General features: G+C 34.8%; 2 protein-coding genes across 5 annotated transcripts; one reads left to right on the top strand and one right to left on the bottom strand.

Annotated features, from left to right (window-relative positions):
• Window positions 1-489: 489 nt before the first annotated feature.
• On the top strand, window positions 490-12,312 carry LOC117783506 (sodium/potassium-transporting ATPase subunit beta-1-interacting protein). Of its 4 annotated transcripts, XM_034620926.1 has the most exons (8): window positions 490-569; window positions 1,666-2,205; window positions 2,749-2,886; window positions 3,003-3,086; window positions 3,395-3,589; window positions 3,671-3,731; window positions 5,517-5,571; window positions 10,540-10,685. In XM_034620926.1, the coding sequence occupies exons 2-8, from the start codon at window positions 2,146-2,148 to the stop codon at window positions 10,550-10,552; spliced, it is 606 nt and encodes a 201-aa protein (XP_034476817.1). In that variant the 5' UTR covers window positions 490-569; window positions 1,666-2,145; the 3' UTR covers window positions 10,553-10,685. The 4 variants fall into 4 exon arrangements, with proteins under 4 accessions (XP_034476817.1, XP_034476815.1, XP_034476814.1 ...); XM_034620924.1 differs by lacking the exon at window positions 5,517-5,571 and having other exon boundaries at window positions 10,540-12,312; XM_034620923.1 differs by lacking the exon at window positions 10,540-10,685 and having other exon boundaries at window positions 5,517-7,053.
• Window positions 12,313-12,396: 84 nt separating this feature from the next.
• Window positions 12,397-15,851, bottom strand: LOC117783508 (angiotensin-converting enzyme). Its single transcript, XM_034620927.1, has 6 exons — window positions 14,983-15,851; window positions 14,224-14,515; window positions 13,564-14,130; window positions 12,807-12,947; window positions 12,581-12,753; window positions 12,397-12,518 (listed from the first exon to the last, which is right to left on the bottom strand). The coding sequence occupies exons 1-6, from the start codon at window positions 15,677-15,679 to the stop codon at window positions 12,502-12,504; spliced, it is 1,887 nt and encodes a 628-aa protein (XP_034476818.1). The 5' UTR covers window positions 15,680-15,851; the 3' UTR covers window positions 12,397-12,501.
• Window positions 15,852-16,546: the final 695 nt, after the last annotated feature.

Genomic DNA, 16,546 nt, shown 5'->3' with positions numbered 1-16,546 from the left:
TTGCGACAATGTGCTTAAAACGAGCTGGCATCACTGCTACTACATTTGGAAATCAGCTGTGCCGTCGGTATTAGCTGTTTTCCAATGCAACTTCAGCTATTTTTCAGAATTCTAACAAAAATTCTGCAAAAATTTTAAAAATCTATCTCTTATGTTGAGATAAACTCAGTAGAGAAGGTTAAATTTTTCTAGTTGCAACTGTTTTTTCAATTTGATTAAAATGGTACATGCTGCCAGATCGGAAAATTTTTGCAGAGTGGCAGCCCTCGGGCAAAACAAAACCAGTGCTGCCAAGCGCTTAGCTGTTTCTGGCTGGAAATCTTCTAAATTTGTTTTCTTTGTAGTGTCCACAGTTTTACCCAAAATGTTAATAGCATAACTTAGCTGAAAAAATATTAAAAGTAATCTGATTTCTAGCTAACAGCAATTTATAAATTTTTCTAGCAAACGAACTCTGAAAATAGCCAGAACTAGTTAAAAATAGCTAAGTTGACAGCATTGCACTGTAGTTCATTTCTAGTTTAGTTGTTGCATGCACCGCGATCACAGTTGCTCCGCGCACTTGCTACGTAAGAAAAGAAAAGGGTGTTAATTTGTTGATAAAAATAAAAGTAAACTCATCAGTGGCATATTATATAAATGGACACAATATAATTGAAGTGTAAACATACGGAAATGACTGTTATGTGCGGGCAGATTTGAGTGATTCAATCACTGATATGAGTGTGCGTGTGTGTGTGATTGTGGTGCTCCTGCGGAAATCAATTGAAATTGAGTCATAAGTCAGAAGTTTTGATGATACCCAAATACTGCGTATTGTGTTGTCATAGGCATTAATTTGATTATTCGCTTGCACTTGAATTAATATGCAAAGCAGCAACTTTATTAAAAGTCTACATATAGTTGTGTGTGTGTGTGTGTGTGTGTATGTGCACTTAATGCTGACCTATGTACAGTGACTGCCAACACATTTGACTCGTCACGTTTTTGTTTAATTTAATTACACAAATTAAATAAATAGATTTTGTTTAAATTCCAAATTTATATTATTTAAAATGTATTTATTTCTATTTGCCTTTAAAAAAAAAAATTCATTTGAAAATGTTGTAATAAGTACATATGTAAGCATAGTGGGTCAAATAAGTTAACCGCCACTGTATGATGAAATGTTAGTGTTGTTTGTGTCATTTGCTCATCTTTATTAATTAATTAATTACTTGACCGGGGCACGGCACTTGAGAATTGTTTAAAACAACACATATACAAAAAACAAAAAGCAATAAAATAGTTCGCATTAAGTTCGTGTGCACGTAATACTTGTGCACACACACAAACATACCTGCCATATGTACATACAGTTAGTCAAGTAATTTGCTTGACAAAAAAGAAAACTGCAACAATACTTATTATTATATGTAAAGATCATAATAATTATATTTTTAGCTTTTATCAATTTATTTTTATTATTTACATATATGGTTTGCTTTGTTAGAATACTTAGTTGCCTTACTGTATGTAGTTTACACAGAGATATGCTGAGAGAGTCCATTTGTATGTGTGTGTGTGTGTGTTTGTTTATTTGTTTTTGTATTTATGCGAGAGGCAAGTTTCTCTCGGTAGCTGCTGCTCACATTTCGTTTTAATTTCTTTTTTATTTACTTTTAGTTCACACAGATCAGGTTTTTTTTTGCTACGAGCAACGAACGAACGAAGTACCCAATACGAAGTGTTGTCCTCGTCGCTTGCAGCTGGCATTACATTTCTTCGTTTCCCTTTTAACATACATATTCTAAGGTGCGAAAGAGAACAAGTGGCTGGCAAAGCAGGTTGCACTCCACGCGCACACACACACAAGCATACAGGCTGAAGCAGAATGTAAAACGCATCCCCGGAAATGCCAATAGAAAGAACAAAAACAACAAGAGCATAAATAAGAAAGGCAATTAAAAGCATAAAGTGATCAAAACTAAAACAACAAAGCATTGCGAAAGAGAAAGAAATCAATAAAACCTGCGTGTAAGAGTGGTGTCGAGCTATTTAAATCAATGCAGCTTTCTGCATTTAAGTTGCTCAACACACACACAAACACACACACACCCACACACACTTTGGTAGCCAATTTCTGAATGGAATAATTATGTTGTGATGGGATCGTGCTCGTGTACACGGCGACACTTTCTGCTGTCAATATGCTTCCTGCAAATGGTAAGTGTGTTCTTTCTTTCTGTGTGTATTAGGGCGCATCAATTTTTTTCCCAAAAAAAAAAATAGCTCAATTCATAATCTACGTTCCATTCTTACATGTTTTCACCAAGAAACTATAGTTCTATAATCGATTCCTAGTTTCCGCTTTTTTAATTGAACAATTTTGTGTTTTTTTTTTGTTTAAAATTGAGTTTTAAGGTCCTTTGATTCTATGACAATTTTATATAATCTTAAAAATCCTGGTCTCCCTACTTAGAAAGATATGCTAATAATAACATGGCATAAAATTTTGAAAAAATACAAAAAAAGCGGGGACTAGGAATTGATTTTAGAGTTTTTTGGTGAAAAACACTTAATATTTATTATTTAATTGTCCGTAGTTTACGAATATGGGTTACCAATTTTTTAATTTTTTTTCTCATACAAATTGATGCACCCTACTGTATATATTGACCTTGTTCACTAATTTATTATGCTTTTTTTATGTGCATGCAAACAATGCGTGTTATCTGTTTGGATTTCTTCACCCTCCCGCCTCTACAGATAACGATAATCGAACGCCAGGTATTCGACTTTCTCGGATATATGTGGGCGCCCATATTGGTCAACTTCTTTCAAATACTATTCGTTATATTTGGATTCTATGGCGCATATCATTTTAGAATCAAATACATCATAACTGTAAGTAAACAAATGCACGTGGTATCTCCCTCACTCCCCCTCCCTTATCGATTGGTGATAATGCGATAATGATAACCCAAATTTTCTTTCTTTCTTTTTTTTTTTTTGGTCATCAGTATTTGTTGTGGAACTTTGTGTGGATTGGCTGGAATGCGTTTATGATATGCTTCTATTTAAATGTCGGCAACCTGGATAATAGGGTAAGTAATTGGGGTCATTCTCCCCCATCAAGTAAGCTATATACAGTATGTATAATAATTGTGTTGACAAGGCAATGTAATTGAAAAAAAAATTATTACAAATCTTTGTTTTTCGACCTTTATCGAAAATTGAAAATAAGAGATCTAAAAAAAATATCTGAATGATTGAGAACATCTTAGGTGTTTATTTTAAAATTGTTCAAAAATTATAATACTTTAATTGGGTTCTTTAACAAAACAATTACTTGACATACTTTGAAATAATATCAAAATGTTGTAACACTTTATTTATTGTTATTGGTCAACAGGAGAGCGATTTGTTGAATATGGGCACTGGGAGCGCATCGTGGTTCGAGGCAAATGGTTATGGCTGTAAGCCCACCTATAACACATCCATATCCGATGATCCATTTCGTCCCCTGCGCCCGGAGCGTGTCGAGGACTGTCTATTGGACTATACACTTGTTGAGGTCATACACTCCGGAGTACAGTGCGCGCTGGCGGTGAGCATTAATCAATTTAAAGTGCTTCAAATTGCTATAAATTATATATATATATGTATATACTCCCACTTTCATTTATAGCTGCTGGGTATACTTGGTGCAATTCTAATCAGCTGCATATTTCTCGATGAGGACGACAGATGTAAGTTCTATACAACTCACATATTTATATATGGCACATACATAATCGTACTCGTATCTCGTATATCAATCACTAATCGGTGCTGGTTAAAATTCTAAACAAGGCTGTAAAGTCATCCAGGAAGTTAATCCAACAGTTGCCAATTAAACTTTTGAAAACTACTTTATCTGGAAATAATCAAAACATTTCCTATCCGAAAATTTATCATTTGACATTTTAAATAATCTCCTTCAAATGCAATTCTTTTTTAATTTTTAATTGCTCAAGCAAAAGACTTCTAATTCGACTTTTTTTCCCTATATTAAATTCCCAAAACAAAATATTTAAAATGGTTTTTTGTGTTTTTAATAAAAATTGGCTGAAAGTGTTATTCCAAGTTGTTACTGTTTAGCAACTTTTGTGTTATTGCCACCAAAACTATTAAATATTTTTTCTTAGCTTTTCCAATCTATTTTTTTTCTCTATTACTCTTATTTTTAACTATATTTGTATCCTAATTTATCGAATTTTTGGTTTTAGTGGGCATTACTGATCATTTTACTTCCTGTTTGAAGACTATCAGCCTTGCTCTTAACAATTGTATTTTAATTATATGTATTATCTGTGGACCCAATATCCCATACTCCTCTCTTAACTTAACTAGAATTTCCTTTGTAAATATATCTATACTTAACTTATAATATTTCAATCCCAAGTGCAGCACAAAAAACAAAACTTATGCCGAATGTTTGTGAAACGAAACAAAATGAAATGAAATGAATGTCATGTTTAGATTGTTAATTTCTATTACGTATTTATTTATGAGAAAATGAAAACGATGCTTTGTTATAGTATGTCCAAATCCAAAACCTATCCGGAATGCCATTAACCAATGTGTAAACTGTTTCGTCATGTGATTTGTCTATAAAACAGAAACAAAAAAAAAAAAAAGAGAACTGTAATGCATACCATATATATACCATATATCATATCACATCATATATACATATACGTATGCTTGTAATTCATGTTATAATCTATGTTTACGTCTTTATAACCAGAAAGAGAAAACAAAACAAAAACTATGATTGTTTTTAAGCGCTGTTTAATCATAATTGACATTTAATCAGGCATGTTTCACAAATTGGTAACAAAAGAAATGCAATGCAAAATTAATTGTCGGCGTTTCTGAAATTTAAAAATATATTTTCAAAAATATTTCAATTTCATTAAATCAATTTAAATTAATTTTTTAATTAAAAAAATAGTATTCTAGTAAAAGTCAGCCTTATAAAATAAGAATAAACTCAAGAAATAATAATTATTATTATTATTCTTGAGTTTTATGTTATTTTTTACTAGGAATATATATAAATTTTTTCCATATTCCTTAAAAAAAGTCAAAATAATCATTATTTGATGATTTTTATATTTTTGCTCAAATGTAATATTCAAAAATAATTATTATTTCTTGTGTTTTATAATAAAACTTATAATGATTACAGTCCCTGTAGTATAACTCAAATATGTGATAAAAAATTATTTCATAAATAATTTGAACAAGAATTTTTATTGTACATTTTAAAAATTATAAAATTCTGCTTGTAAATGTATACGTAAACATGAATTTTCTTATAGTTGAGGAACGCCGACTTTTTTATTCCGTTGCTCTTAAACATCTTTGAGATGAAAAACTTTGGAGATTTGTGAAACATAACTGCCTACATGATGTAATTAATAATTACAGCATGCATATCGAACCTATGCGGTAATGTTAAAGCATTTTAATCAATTTCTGGTTTACAGTCGATTTCATGAACGGCGACGCGAAGAGTCCACAGCACACGGTCGTCCATCCAATGTACGTGAGCTATACAAGTATACCGACAACATCAGCAAGCGCCACAATGCAATCAAATAAGCAGCTGCAACTGCAGCAGCAGCAGCAGATGCAGCAAAACTCACTGCAATTTTATCATCAACAACAACAGCAATCGCATCAACAACAACGACAACACAAACAACAAACGAGCAACCACAACAACAACCACAACAACAACCACAGCAATTGCAACAGCTATAATAATACACTTAATAATGTTCATCATTCAGCCGATATAGACACAGCAACAATTAATCATAATACGCATAATACCACACATTTAACCCACAACACAAGTGGCAACAGCAACATTGGCAACATTGGCAACAGCAGCAGCAACATTGGCAACAACAACAGCAGCAATCACAGTGGCAGCAACAAGCGACACAGCGAGAGCAGCCAAAGACGCAAGCAACGCCAACAGAATTCCAATGCCAATTCCAATTCAAAACCGATTCAAGCCAATTTAAACCAAGATTTAAATCCTATGCAAGCCAATTTAAATCCAGTTAGAACAGCGACAAATTCAAATTTAAACTCTATCAGTCCCATGTCCATTTCCATGTCCATGTCGCCACAAAGCGCACAGACCACGCCCTCTTTGAGCTATGCCTCGCTGCAGAACTCCAATCCTCAATTGGCCAATTCGCTGAGCAACAGCAACTATAGCATTTATCATGGTGACAACAACATGACAACTGTCAACAATTCGCACTTTGCGCGCATTCATCACAAACCAAAGCCGCCAAAATCATTGCCAGATGTGAAATATTCACAACTGCCAGTGGATCGCTTGTCACGCAATCTGGAGGAGGATGAGGATAATTTCTCGCTGCCAAGTGACTCTGGTGGCCTGACCTATGTGCCCTTTCAAAGTCCCACGCCCAACAGTCTCTTCGAGCATCCGAATAACAACAGCAATAATATTTCGCAATCTAGTCCCAATAATAATCAGACATATGTCTATGATTTGCAGCCCAAATCGATGGGTTATTCACCTAGAATGTTGCGTGGTGGGCGGCAATTGCCACGCCCCGCACAAATACCATTGCCCACGGTGCCCATACACAGTTGCCAGGAGTTGTTGTCGCCACCTTCGCCTCCTTCGCCGCCATTACCACGTCCACATATATTCCAGCCACGTCTGGGCCAGGCTCCTTATCCAGATCTCTCGCCGGAAATTGCCGAAAAGTATGCAATGCCCACACAACATGTCCCAGGCTCTCCAATGGTTAGGCGTAGTCAGCGTCGCCAGCCACGCCCACAGCCCACGCAGGCGAATTTCTGTGACATTGTGCGCACCCAGAGCGATGATCGCCTGGAGGATGAGCTGCATCAATCCATGCAATCCCAGCAGCAATCCCAGCACTCCCAACAGGCACCACATGTCAATAGACGCAGTGGGAAAAAGACACGTCCGCGCTCCTTTTGCAATTCCATTGTGGGCGCCCAGGCTTAGTTCCCACCTAGAGCTGGTAATAGTGATTACAATTTAATTTTTGTTTAAACAGTTATACGATTTTTTAGTTAAGTATTTCAACTAATACCAAATTCATTTGGAAAAAGCTTAAATTTAAACTCCTCACAATTAAAAAGTCAATTGAGATTAGATTTCTAACTGAAGATTTAATTACTGTTCACGGTTCCTTTTATAAATTCTTAAGATAAAAGTTATTTAACCATATTTTTAATAAAACTTGAATGCACCAAACAATTTTTGTGTGTGAATTTAGGTTTTATTATAAAATTTAAAAAATAACTTATATTTTTAATGCCATTTTTTTTTATAAATACCTAAAACAAGAGCTATTTAACCAATTTTTTAATAAAACTTAAATGCGCCTAACAATTTTTCTGTGTGAATTTAAGTTTTATTAATAAAGTTCAATAATAACATTTGGTTTTATTGCAATAAAAATAATAATTTCTATTCACGGATCCTCAACTTTTTTTATAATTACTTAAAATAAGAGTTATTTAACAATTTTCTAATAAAACTTGAATGCACATTACAATTTTTGTATGTGTATTTAGGTTTCATTATACAATTAAAATTATAACTTTTATTTTTAACAACAAATTATAAGAAATATTTAACACAATTTTTTGTATACAAAAATAGTTCGATCAAAATTAACTAAATCTCAATTGCCTTATAAATTAGTGGAGATAAAATTTAAAAAAATTTAAGTATTGTCGAAATACTTAACTAATTAAATCACTTAATTGTTTAGTAAATATTTGTATATTATTTTCTTAAGTGCTAATAAGAAAATATAATTACTATTCCCAGCTCTGGCCTCAGTCCAGGATCAAGTTGAAGATCCTCAAAGCTTTCTCGGATTCCTCTGTTTACTGACCAAAATTTAAAGACTTTTTTAGACATAGGAGCAATATGACGGCGGCTGCTCTCGATCCTTGACGCTGCCTGCCTGCCTGCCTCTCACTCTCTCTCTCTCTCTATCTGTCTCTCTCAGTATGTCCAGCTTTTATTATAATGCCTCTCTTTCTCTGACTCTCTCTCTCTGTCTCTCTTAAACAAAATCTTTGAAATCTGCTCCAGGTGCTGGTCAATTTGCCGCTTGTGTCCCATGTGTTTTTGTTGTCCATACTAACTCTGTATATTACATTTAGTATGTGTTGTCGTTTATTGTTGTGGCTAACACAGATTTAATGTTAAACCGACGAAATATCACAAATAGGTTAGGAACAACAGAATAGAAACACTATTACAAGTTCTTGTACAGTCCAGTACGCACTTTAAGGGCAATGCAAGTCGAAACTTGTTTGAAACAAGTTTAAGAAACTGTTGCCAATTTCCAAAACTACCATTTAAAAAGTGGAACAATTAGAAAACGAAACAACAGATTCTAAAAAAATGTATAAAGATTGCAAAGGCAGAAACATATGGGAAATCAGAAATTCACTTCATAACATCTCAAATGAAACAACTGAGATTCGAAGTAAATTCTAAACAATCCAGTTTGAATATGTGTGTTTCAGTTCCAAAATTTCCAATTGCAAAACGGAATTTATTTGGAGTAAATAAAAATTAAACCGAAATACATTAGATAATGAACAAAAGAAAAATATCATAAACTTTCACTTGCATTGCACTTTTAGTGAAAATTAGACTTAAGATTAAGCTTTAAATCGGATGCCTTGAAAAAAAGCCATTAACTAAAATTGTGCAAAAAAACACAAAAAAAAAAACCATTCACACACACACATCTTAGAAACTTTCCAAAATGGCTTTTGTTAAAACATTGTGAAATGTGATAGAAAAATGTTACAAAATCGAAAAAAAATAAGTTAAATCAAAATGGGAGAGAAGCAAAAGAGAAGCGAAACGCAAAGCGAAAAGTTGATGAATGCCTTCATAATTTTATGTTGAACTGTGATACTACAAAAAGAAAAACACGAAAACAAAAACACACAAAAATGTCACAAAATTTTATTGAAAAAACGTAAAGAAAATTTTTAAAAATAATTCCAATGATAAAACTTTTCAAAATATAAAATATTTATGCCAATTTGCAAACCAGAATGCCTTTGGAAAAGTGGAGAAACGATAAAGGAGAAGCAAAGCGAGAAGCGTGAACTTCTCCATGGAACTACTGAATAAATATAATTAAATAGTTGCCTTTTTTGTTGAGAATAATAGATAATATTGAAGAGCATACCATGCATACAGTACAGTTAGAGATATAGAAAAGTTGCGAGATTCGTTATAGTATATAAATTATATAGTTATATAGTATATGAATTTGTTAAGTCTAGAGTTTAAGCTACCACACAATTTGCTAATTAGTAATTATAGTTATGCCCGGATCTATCGATCTATTTATAGTATAGCTATAAATATTTACAAACTAATTGCGTGTGCCAATTTCTTGCAAAGATTTCAATGCGTTTCCAATAAATGTTCATTTACACAAATGTCTGGCCGCCTTTAACTTTTCCTTAACTTGTTGTTGATTATATATACCTAAGTATTATCTACTATATATAGTGGTACAGTATGTCAAGTAATTATTTTTATAATGGAACAAAAATGCACATAATTGTTTTTAGAGTTGTTTATATTTACTTTATTTACTTTATTTTATTTATTTCAACATTAACTAAAAGCAGCTGACAAGAAAAAAACTTTTGCCAGGTCTTGTAACAAGCGGAAAAAAGTAAAAATGTAATCTAGTTGACTTTATTAAATTGAATTGAATTATTTCTTTCTTTTGACAAAATTAGGGAAAACAGAGTTTTAAGTTTAAAATACGAAATTTTTTAATTTTTTATTCAAAAAATAAATTTAAACTCTTTTTAATATTATTTAAATTAATTATGAAATCAGAATTCAGATTGAATTAAGAGTACAAAGTAAATTGTTTTTTTTTAGATGTGTATAAAATTTAAATTTTTCAATTTTATAATACAAATGACAATATAACTTCAAAAATACAATATGAGCGGTATTCTATAAATTTTAAATTTATGTTGATACTGATACAGAAATAAGAATAATTATTTCAATTTTTTTAATCAAGAACTAGTTCAAAAATTTTATTTTACATAAAGTTCTATTTCTTGATTTATAACTAAAAATGTTAAATGAACAAAAATAATGAAATCTAGAGCATTTAACTGTTTTTAAGTTATAAAAAATCAAATTTGTGTACGTTTTGTTTTTTAAATCAATTACCTGACATACTGTATAAACATTTTTGGTCGACTGGCTTCTTCATGTAGCGTTTAGCGTACTTCTAACCCAACGGATCTATTCTGTAGCTAATTCTGTACCATTTAACCGCCTTCAAACACAACAACACACATAAACTCTTTCTCTGTCTAACCCCAGGTAACTGCTGCTCACTTTAAGCCTGCTCTTTTTTGAGATCGTTTTATAGTTGCAAGTGATTTGTATTAAATGTATGTTTCTGTCATCTACAGTGAAGCACATTAACAAGCAGTCAAAGCATCGCCAGTCGTTGTACTCCATTGAGTTTGGCAACAGCAGCGACACAATACGACATCGTGGCGATGTGATTGGCGGTGATGCCCAGGATCAGGATGGTGGCGAATTGAGTCCCAAACCGATGACACCGCGTCGCGTTAAACGTCGTTCGGTGATGGCACGCGGTTCACATGGCAGACAATCGAGCGGTGGACGTTCTCATCATGGTTCCAGGGATACGCTTCGATCCAAACATAGCTCGGGAGGAGGAGCAGGAGCAGACAGCAGTGGCAGTGGCAGCTATGTGAGAAGCAGCACACGCAGTTCCCGTCGCAAATATCATCAGAATCCGGTCACCAAGCTGCTGGATCAACAACAACTGCAACAACAACAGCAACAGCAACAATATCAACAGCCACAACTGGGCTCATTTCATCGCCAGGAGAAACGTTCACTCACCGCCAGCAATTTGCAATATTTAAACAATGATATTGTTAAGAATAGCAATAATATTGCCGCGGCACAATTGGAAAGTCTGGGCAAGAGCAACAATCATTATTATCACAGTTATCGCAAGAATATACCACTCGATCCCATTTATTATAATACAAATGGTCAGGGCATGTTGTTGCCACCAAATATGGAAGAGCAGGCATCGCCACCGTTGCCACCACCGCCTGTGGCACCCATTGGTGGTGGTGGTCATTACAATGCCAGTTATCAACACTCCAATACACAGCTGAACAACGATGATTTGTATAATAATCGACCGCCTTCGGTGCGCTCCAGTTACTCCAATTTTCATGGCTCACGTCCACTTTCCACGGCCAATTACAATGCCAGCGAGAATGTCTTTGCGGGATTGAGTGGTGCCAGTCCACCTCAAGCACCCTGTACACCACCGCTCTATCAGCAGCATCCACTGCACCATCAGCAACAACAGCAGCAACAACAACAACAATATTTGCCACCTCCTCCTTTGCCGGAACCGGCGCCTGTTTATGTCAGCAGCAGTCAGCAACCATCACAAGGACAGGGACACATGTCATTCTCCAAACGTACTGCTTCAAGGGAAAGCATTCGCTCCATGGCATTTCTCAACAACGGACCGCCCGCCTACAATCTCAACTATCACACGCCGCCAGACTCGGAGACTACCATGTAAATCGCCATTCTATAGATCTGTCTATAACATATTCAATCATTTACATCTGCGTTAACACAATCCAGCTTTAATATCACGGGATCGTCCAAAACTTCAAACAATGAATAATATAAGTCGCCTTCAACACTAGCCTTAAAAGCAGAATTGGCTTGTGCGTCTTGCTGGCGCTGAATTCTTATTATAAATTCGCTTAAGATCGATATATGTTATCCCAAAACATGTATTTAGATAATGTAAGCTCGCTAGAGAATAGGACCTGTTCGCTCAAGTGCTTGTGCGCCTCTCTGGCGCCCAAAACATAACGATGAGAGCACTCGGAGCAGCAGGAGCAAAAAGGCTGACCACCGCTAAACTACATCTCAGATCTCTCGACAATCTATTGGAAACAAACCATCAACCGCATAGAACTATCTATATTTATAAATCTGTGCTACAAGCTAGTTATTCAATCATCCAGACTTACGCATCGACCACAATTCATAATTGATTAATCTGTATATTTAATGTATTTCTAAAAAATAAGTTTAAGCATAATCTTCTGTCGTTTTACCAAAGTGCCTTTGTATATATTACAACAAATAAACGATTCTTTTGTATTCGATTAGCATTCGGTTAACTGATTTCCTGATTCAAAGAATTCTTGACATTTTTATTTAGAAATTTCTAAAAACTAAGAAATCCATTAAAATCCTTCTTGTTGAAGTGTAGACTGTTTTATTACAGATTTGTTTGATTATAACAATAAGTAAGGATAAGATTAGACAGATCGTATTCAATATCTTTACGATTAATGCTATTCCTTACGACACACTGCAACGAAAAAATTTCAATTTAGAGAAGGAAAATCCAGATAAATACAGAGTGCAACTTACATTCATCTGCATCCCAGCCGGGTTCAATATCCAGCTGCATATTACGTTCCTTTAACCAGGTAAAGAGTGGTGCAAAGTATTCCAAAACTCCACGTCCACTCAACCTGCGTTCTCCCGTTGCAATTTGCATAATATCGCGCCAATGTCTTGTGGCGCCCAGTTGCATCATTTCACTAAATTAATGCTTTCTAATTAATAGATTTCTTAAGATTTCTGCCTTACTTACCGTATCAAATTGCCGGCCTCCGTGCTGTTATTGAAATCGCAGTTGTGCAGAGGATACATGGAATCCCCCGGTTTGTATTGACCGCTCGCCAGGCAAAAGGATCGGTAGAATTGAAAGCCCAGAATTTCCGAAATGAATTTCCTATGATATGACATAAAAATAAATTTCAGACCATGATCAAAAATAGATCAGATTTTCTAGATGATAAAAATTTAAATGCAGAATCATTTTGGAGGCCAAATCATGATCAAAATGACTTTCCGCTTGAAAATCGGTACATTTTTGATGACGTTATGAGAGATCAAAGTTTTTGAAAAAATGTCAAGGGGTAAGTATGCAAAATTGGATGTTAGATGGCTTAAAATCAAAAAAAATATCAAATTTTCTAGATGATAAAAATTTAAATGCAGAATCATTTTGGAGGCCAAATCATGATCAAAATGACATTCCGCTTGAAAATCGGTAAATTTTTGATGAAGTTATGAGAGATCAAAGTTTTTGAAAAAATGTCAAGGGGTAGGTATGCAAAATTGGATGTTAGATGGCTTAAAATCGAAAAAATATCAAATTTTCTAGATGATAAAAATTTAAATGCAGAATCATTTTAGAGGCCAAATCATGATCAAAATGACATTCCACTTGAAAATCTGTTAATTTTTGATGAAGTTATGAGTGTTCAAAGTTTTTGAAAAAATGTCAAGGGGATGCGCTTTGTACTATTGAGACTGAATAACTTTTTCATTTACACAAAACCGACCTGGTATTGGAAGTATCTGGATTCATGCCGCGATAGAATTTGTAGTCCATGTCAAAGTCCTTTTCGGAACGCCAAATGGGCGGCTGCACTCCGGCGTATTTGTCCTGCAATCTCCAATAGGCGCAATTGTATTCATTCACCCCAATCCTGCCATCCATGACATCCACCAGGAACTTGTCGTTGATGAAATACTGTGGAACAGCCAGCAATGTGTGAACTCCCATGCGAAGTAATCGATTGAGGGATTGTCCCTCGGTCAGACTGTCACTGATCAAAATGTGTAATCGCTGCAGATGCCGAGCTGTTCCCGAGGCCAACACAGCCGTCTCTCCCAAGGCGCTGCCAAATCCCGGACAGGGTTCAGTGTCCAGCCCAAATGCCAGCTCCTTCTTATAGATATTGTACTGCAATTCCGCCATTGTGCCATGAATCTGCATCATCTTCTTATAGTCCAGTTTGGGGCAATAACGCAGTGCCACCTCCGGTGGAAAGTAATAAACCTGCGACTTGCAATCCGGACCACCTTCGTCATCATTCATGCGGCGTGAATAGCGCTCATAGAAACCTCTACCATGTTCAAGAATTAAGGATTAAGAAATGAAATTTAAAATTTTAATTTCTTTTTTTTTTTATATTTTTCTGGTATTGAACGTTACTTACTCGGTCATTTTATTAAGTCCCAAGCTCTCAAAGAACTCGGCGGCTTTCTTATTAATCTTCACAGGGGTAACAAGCACCTCTTCCAGACGATGATGCACCGAAGGCAATTGATCCTTGGGAAAGGGCGATGGAAAGATCTGATGCGGATACCAGGCCTGTGATAGCATCTGATCCAATACTGGTGCCGAAATGGCGCCATCGTCCTTGAAGTCGGCCTTGGGATAAGCCTGGATAGCCGAGTGCCTTAAATAGGCGTGCAATTCCCGATATAGTGGCATTATCTCCCAGATAACTTAAGAAAGAAGAAATATGTAGTATTAATTTTAAAAAAATAAATTTTTTTTTCTATATATATATATAAAAGTGTTTGTCCTGACTGACTGATCTTTATGCAGCTTGAGCGGTAAGACCTAGAAGGCTAAAATTTTACACAACATAGAAATAGATACTATTAATATAAAAAAAAAATATTTTTTCTATCTATATATAAAAAACTGTTTGTCCTGACTAACTGATCTTTGAACAGCTTAAACGATACGACCTAGAATGCTGAAATTTTGACACAACATAGCTAAGACAAATTTAAAAAGAAATGTATGCTATTAATATAAAAACATATATAAATTTTGTTTTTATCTATATATAAAAATGTTTTTCCTATCTGACTGAACTTTGTGCAGCTTAAACCGTAAGACCTAGAAGTCTGAAATTTTGACACAACATAGCTAGGACAAATTTATGGTGTATATGGATATTCACCCGATTCCATCTCGGCCTGAAAGTTCTCCGTGTCATAGTAGAGATACCAGGTGCGTGAGGGCGTCACATGTCCATTGTAAGTAGCCGCAATTCTCAGCAAACGCACATAGTCAATGAATGTGGATCTTGCCGTATCCTTGTCATTGATGGCACTGCGCCAACTGTACCAGTTAAAGGAGAGATCCTCATATCGTTTGGTTCGCATATTCTGATTGTAGAGCTGTGGATACATGGCCGTGGGTCGTCGAGCCGAGCAATCCTCATGAGTGCAGACCAGCGAGCCGCTTATAAAGTTCTGCATGGCTCTCAATAAATCCTTGGATTGCTCATATTGTTCCGGTCGTAATCCCTGCAACTGCAACTTGGCCAGACGTTGAACGCGACGTCGCAGCTTCAGATCTCGCAGTTGCTCAACGGGCACAACACTCAAATTGGCAGCCAGCTCATAAACTAATCTATAGGTTTCCATTTCCACCTCCTGTTTGCTGGGCGCCTGTCCTCCCAGCGGAGATTTTCCCTTCGATGTGAGTTGCAGAAAGATGCGCTTGCGCATTTCCCAAATTGAACGCATTCGCTGTGTGGCCACATCAAGTATACGCAGCGTGGACTCTTCATAATCGATGGTGTGATTGGAATTGGCATTGCAGTTTACTCCGCCCACGATTAGCAAAAGCAGCAACAAACAACGCCACAACATGGCCAGGATATTTGTTAATATGTCGAGCGGGTTTCCGTTAAAGAATTGTGCTCAGTGATAACACCTAAAAAGGGCTTATCGCCAATTCCAATATGCGTTTTATTTTCTGATTTTAATTTTCACTTTTTTTGCGTCTTGTACCGCCAGCTGTGATCGCTTCAAGTTCTCGAAGCGCACTAAAATTACAGATTAAATGTGGGTTTCTCTAGCGACTTTTGCTCATTAATGCGAGGGTGGTTAAAGCAGTTTATTTTAGTTAATTTACGTAAACATTCAACAGCAATAATTATTATTGGTAGAATAAAGAAAAAATAGTTTTTAGAAGCACAATTTTAAATTGTATATGCAAATATTTACAAATAAAACATTTTAAATTCACTGCTTACAAGTTATTATATTTAAAGCAACAGATTATTTCAAAAATTATAAAAACTATGGTTAATTTTAAATGAATAAAAGCTTGTGTTGTAAATTTTAAATTTATAGTTAGCTTAAGCATAGGAAAATTTGAATCTAAGCCATAAACAAATTTGTACAAATTTAAGAATAAATTGTAAAAAATATTATGATATTAAAAAATGTTTTACATATTAAGACCTTAATTTTGTTTTAAATAAATTGACAAGTATCGCAAATTTTTGTATCTAAATAAAAAACAAAACATGAATTTGAATTTAATTTATTTTTAGAAAAATTCATATAAAGCCAGAATTTATTAAACAACCCACGTTTAATAACAGATTCAGTAATACTTATTTATTTTGTAGACTATGTATATTTAAAAAGAATCTTCTTTGAGTTTACTCAACTTATGTTACCACCCACGTTTTGAGCAGCGATTTATCAGCTTCAGTTTCTTATCAGTTT

Source organism: Drosophila innubila, assembly GCF_004354385.1.
Source record: "Drosophila innubila isolate TH190305 chromosome 2R unlocalized genomic scaffold, UK_Dinn_1.0 1_C_2R, whole genome shotgun sequence".
Classification (NCBI taxonomy): Eukaryota; Metazoa; Arthropoda; class Insecta; order Diptera; family Drosophilidae; genus Drosophila; species Drosophila innubila.
This window is presented reverse-complemented; position numbering and strand designations above follow the sequence as displayed.

What these genes read in the sequence shown, in the direction of transcription:
- LOC117783508 (XM_034620927.1), bottom strand. Translation starts at nt 15,679, where the DNA reads ATGTTGTGGCGTTGTTTGTTGCTGCTTTTGCTAATCGTGGGCGGAGTA. An exon ending in TCAGGCCGAGATGGAATCGG is followed by an intron (nt 14,516 to 14,982) that starts GTGAATATCCAT and finishes TTCTTTCTTAAG; the next exon opens with TTATCTGGGAGATAATGCCA. An exon ending in GAGGCCGGCAATTTGATACG is followed by an intron (nt 12,754 to 12,806) that starts GTAAGTAAGGCA and finishes GCATTAATTTAG; the next exon opens with TGAAATGATGCAACTGGGCG.
- LOC117783506 (XM_034620923.1), top strand. Translation starts at nt 2,146, where the DNA reads ATGGGATCGTGCTCGTGTACACGGCGACACTTTCTGCTGTCAATATGC. An exon ending in TCGGCAACCTGGATAATAGG is followed by an intron (nt 3,087 to 3,394) that starts GTAAGTAATTGG and finishes ATTGGTCAACAG; the next exon opens with GAGAGCGATTTGTTGAATAT. An exon ending in GAGTACAGTGCGCGCTGGCG is followed by an intron (nt 3,590 to 3,670) that starts GTGAGCATTAAT and finishes TTTCATTTATAG; the next exon opens with CTGCTGGGTATACTTGGTGC.